The sequence below is a fragment of the Lipotes vexillifer genome, unplaced genomic scaffold, assembly GCF_000442215.2.
Source record: "Lipotes vexillifer unplaced genomic scaffold, Lipotes_vexillifer_v1.1 scaffold36, whole genome shotgun sequence".
Classification (NCBI taxonomy): Eukaryota; Metazoa; Chordata; class Mammalia; order Artiodactyla; family Lipotidae; genus Lipotes; species Lipotes vexillifer.
In genome coordinates, this window is record NW_006792448.1 from 1,605,732 (window position 1) to 1,610,680 (window position 4,949).

At 56.9% G+C, this 4,949-nt stretch overlaps 1 protein-coding gene across 1 annotated transcript in view; it reads left to right on the forward strand.

The window, feature by feature from the left end:
- The window catches only part of MYO5B (myosin VB), a 231,381-nt gene that overhangs the window by 212,854 nt on the left and 13,578 nt on the right, over nt 1-4,949 (forward strand). The window contains 3 exon segments of the mRNA XM_007465591.1: nt 925-1,068; nt 3,764-3,915; nt 4,495-4,584. Coding sequence (XP_007465653.1) covers nt 925-1,068; nt 3,764-3,915; nt 4,495-4,584 — 386 coding nt within the window.

A 4,949-nucleotide genomic window follows, 5' to 3' on the forward strand; every position in this document is an offset into this window, starting at 1 on the left:
GGGAAAGAGGTCAGTTCTGTGGTTAAACTTCCCAACTGGAATCTGGCCCAGAGAGGTCAGGCAGAGATTTAAATCAGTCTCCCAGAAACCCCCAGAATGTTCTCTTTCCTTGACTCCCCACTGCAGATCTAATCATGTCACTCCCCACCCTTCTTTGCACATCCTGCCTTGCTGGGAACCCTCTCTTTGTCCCCTCACCACCTGGGATACACCCCCATCCTTCCACCTCAGCTCAGGAGTTACGTCCTCAGGGTTCCAGTCCCCTCTTTTGCTGTCCTGACACCACACAGCTATGTCACAGTTCCCATCATAGGTATTGTTTAATCACCTGCGTATGTCCACCCGCTGCTCTGGACAAGGCTGTAGGAGGGCAGGGCCGTTGCCCCCACACCCCACATGCCCTTCTCCATCTTTGGATTTCTCTTTTCTGTTCCTAGAGTTCTCAGACTCCTGGTCACTCAGGCTTTTTCTTCTCCCCCACCTCCTCCCCTCCCTCTTGCCCCCTCCCTCCTCCTGTCCTGTCCCCTTCCTCCCTCTCTCCATCCCTCCTCCCTTCCCTCCCTCCTTCCTTCCCTTTCTTACAGCTGGGTGGAGAAAAAGAAACAGCTCCCCAGCCGCATGGTTGTACATCCTGCACCTCACATCCTTCCCGAGTTTTCTCTGGTCCAAAACCTGCCCAGTGCCATTTTGGGTGTCTCCCCAACCCCTGTCCTGAGTGGCCCCCAGTGCCTGATGCTAAGCTCCTCTGGTCACAACTTGGAGTGTGGCCCAGGCTGCAGGGACAGACCATGTACGGAGTGTGACAGCCCAGAGAACCCAGAACCCTGCGGCCCCAGGCCCCAACCCCACCCACCTGAAGTGATCCCGCCCCCGGGCCTGAGCCTGGAGGTCCCAGTTCATCTTCCATCCCTCTCTCCTGTTCAGCTGCCCAGGCACTGGCCCAGAGTGAGAGGAGGCGCCATGAGCTCAACAGGCAGGTCACCGTGCAGCGGAAAGAGAAGGACTTCCAGGGCATGCTGGAGTACCACAAGGAGGACGAGGCCCTGCTCATTCGGAATCTGGTGACAGGTCAGGCCCTCTGTGGCATCCCACCCCCAGCCCCTCCTCCTGCACCTCCTGCACACCCCCCATCCCACAGACACCCCCGCCCTCTTCCTCTTCCCCCATCCACCATCCCCCAGCCACTCTCAGCTACCACCTCGAGCTGCTGCACTTCTGACCAGCTCCCAGGTGATACTGATGCTGGGGTTAGTGTGTGGGCTGCCCCCGGGGCTGCATGCAAGGCTCTTGGGAGCTGCTTTCCTTGCCAGCCCCAGGCCTGGTTTGCCAGTTGTACCAGCTCCGACCCCTCTGGTCTTATATCCCATCTGGCTGCAACATGCCAGCCTTCCTGCTCTCTGTTCAGCCCAGTTCATCAGCTGCCTGCAGAGCCGGCAGGAAGAGTCCTGGACCAAAAAAGGAGGGATCTTTGGTGGTCTGGTCCTCTGGCCCCTGAGCTACTAGCTCCATTCTCCAGTCTCTTAGTTTTCCCATCTGTAAAGTGGGGATGAGGATACTGACCCCGCCCACCCCACACTTGAAATATGACAAAGGTGAAAGTGCTGTGTTAAAGCTGCGAAAGCCTTCTCGAATGTGAGGAATCCAAAGAGGTGGTAGCTTTTGCAGGGGTATTTGGAGTTCAAATAAGAGGTAAATGTTACTTTAGAGAAGTGTATGTTTATCGAAGTCCCAGTCTGCTGAGTTACTGGGCCAAGGGCTGCGGGAAGAATGGAGCATGACTTCAGCCTAGCACAGATTTTGCTTCAGCTCTTTGCTTTGGGTATTTTTAGTAGCTGAGTATTTTGCTCTTTTTATAAAGGTTAATTTCCCCACAATTGCCTGATTACTAAATGTGATGTAAGTTCACCTCAAATTTCCTTAACCAGGCTGCATCTTGTTCAAACACCGTTAGGAATGAGCCTTTAATCCCTGATGAATGAAACTCAAAGTTCAGAGCATCAGAGCGAAAAGAATAATAACGGTGGAGGCTGCTTGTGCCAGCCAGTGGGTGGCTCCCTCCCACGGTCATTGCTCAGGTGGCCCCAGGCAAGCTCATCTGCTCAGCCGCCTGCACACAGCACCTGGTCACCTTCCCTCCAAAAGACCCTTCCACACGAACACCGGGATTCCACTGATCACGGCTCAGGCGCCCAGTGTTGACTGGTTACTGTGGACGATGGAGAAAAGTAGAGCCATGGTCCCTGCCCGCAAGACGCTACCATTTAGCTGCTACGGGACTCAAATCACAATAGAAAGTTCCAAGGCAGGACAAGCTATCTGCAATCTGCATACAGGTCATCCTCGAAGCAAGAAGCTGTAGGTCGGATGTCTGGGCCTTAAAAACACATTTTTCTGTATAAATGTTATTGGCATTCTAATTAGAGCCTAAGGCCAATCCGCAGTCATCTGTTAAGCCTATGAGATGCCCAGATGTTAACCAGGTACCCAGAGTATTATGGCCTGTAGGTGTATTTGAGGCCGGGTACCCAGTGGAGAAGCTGGCAGCACATGCACAGCCCCAACCCTAGACGGGCCTGACCCTAGACGGCCCTGACCCTAGACCACCCTGGCGGAAGATCTGAGGAGTTGCCCCTTCCCCTCCCCCAGCCGCCCTGCAGGTGGAGGGGAGGTGGCCTCCCTCACTGCCTTTCCAAGCCTAGAGGTGGCTCCTGAGGCCTGGGCTGGGTGGAGCTTGGGGCTGGCGGTCATGAGGGTGTGGGGTGAGGCCTGGGGGTGCAGTGAGCACGCCTGGAGTCTGAGGCCCGTGGCCTTGCGCCCGGGCCTCGTGCTCGCCTTTCATCTTGCCTGTCGCTGGGCCTTTCCTCCTCCTGCTCTGGGCCCCCACCAAGCACTGCTGCTCTCTGCCGGGTCTGTGCCTCCCCGGGCCTCCTCTGGCAAGGAAAGCAGCCTGACAGCTTCTTCCTGGCCCTCCAAGGCCTTTGGCAGGAAAGGACCAAAAGGCTGAGCAGGAGTCTGCGGTTCACGGGGAGGCCCACCAGCCGCTTCCGGTCCTGCCGGAGCACACGGGGTGGCGGTTCAGAGGAGAGGAGCAGCTGTCCCTGAGTGTGGCCGGGCTACCGCTGGCCAAGAGGGAGGCGGCGGCGTGGGGAGGGGAGAGCGGCTGCGGCCAGTCAGTGGCCTGCTTCACCTGCTGCCTCCGAGACTGTCCGGGCGGCGGGCGCTGCCACGCAGTTGCCAAACCGAGCGCCAGACGCGCTAGCAGTTGCTGCAGCTCTCCAGCCCCTGGCACGCAGGCTCTGTCTGCGGGAGCCGGCCTCGCCTTCTTGCTGCTGCAGGGCCTGTGTGTACCCCACGGGCAGTGCTGGTGCAGAGGGGTGGGAAGTTCTCGCCCCGAACGCCTGGTGAGGGAGCCAGCTCCCGTCTCCAGCCGGAGGCCGCGGGCCCCTTTTACCGTGTGTAAACTCGGGCAGGGAGCCACCTGTGGATTCTTTTCCTCCATGTTGCGAGGACGAGGAGTGAGGAGGCTATTTTAAACAATTAGGAACATGATTTTTGTTTGTTTGGGGTTTTTAACTAGTTTCTGAAACTACCGGTAGTCAAGGTCAGAGGGAATCTGTGTATCAGGGCAGCTTCTTCCCGGCTCCTCTCCCAACCCCCATGAGGAGCTACAGGAAGATGTTAAAATGATCGGCATTGCGGGCCGGGATTCTCAGAGCGCCGAGCACGGGCTGCACGCCTAATCCTCGCTGTTTGCTGCCGGCAGACCTGAAGCCCCAGGCGCTGGCGGGCGCCGTGCCCTGCCTCCCTGCCTACGTCCTCTACATGTGCGTGAGGCACGCGGACTACGTGAACGACGACCTCAAGGTGCACTCCCTGCTGACCTCCACCATCAATGGCATTAAGAAGGTCCTCAAGGTCAGTGTCCAGGCCAAAGGTGGCGGTGTAGGGGGGACTCGGGGGAAACAACAGCTCACCGCTGCTTCTCTGTGTCTGGGGTTTGTGATCGCAAGTTCTCCAAAATCTCCAGCTCTGAAGGTAAATGACACCTGACCTCTAGACAAACAGGATACCAGAATATTTCACCACGTGTTCCCCAACACCCCTTATGTTGGATCACTGATGGTGAGAGCCTGCCAGGCCAGCTGGCCCAGTGCTCACAGGAGAGCCTGGGGCTGCTGGAGTCCAGCTCGTCTGTGTCACTTGGCTTTGTAGTCGTCAGCTGTAGAGGCAGCTTGTCCCCCACGTGTGTGGACCACTGATCAGGGGACCAGGGCTGGGTCGTACGTCATCCCCGGTAGTGGAAGGGCAGTAACGCAGCCTCGTGGGGATGGCTGTCTTCTGTGTGACTGTGATTAGTAAGGGCCTGCTTGCCATCGGATTTGCTTGGGGCCTACTGGGTAAGAGAAGGAAACGTGGACACAGAGGGACCAGGTAAGCACTTGACCAGATGGGACCCACTCACTCATAACCAGGAGCCTCTTTTTCTTTTCACAGAAGCACAATGATGACTTTGAGATGACATCGTTCTGGTTGTCCAATACCTGCCGCCTCCTGCATTGCCTAAAGCAGTACAGCGGGGATGAGGTGAGTGTGAGATAAACCCGGTCCCCTAAAGTGCACTTAAGCACCGTCGAGGTGCCCCGTGTTCTTCAGCAGTTAGGCCCTCGTTTCCTTGGGCACAGCAACACGTGTTCCACTTCAGAGCACCTCAGATCTCGGGTCAGAATGGAGGGCAGAGGTTTCGGTCATAGAAGGCATCTCCGTTTTGTCCAAATGTCATTCTGAGCTGCTTTGTATCCCTTGAAGAGAGGGTGTGAGATCTTTGGAGCCCCTCTGGGACCTCAGGCTCTGGGCCTGCTTTCTGCACCTTTCTGCAGGAATAAGGCAGGCCTCGATGACACCAAGGGCCCTGGAAGGCACCCTGAATGAATAAGTGGATTTGTAGGGAA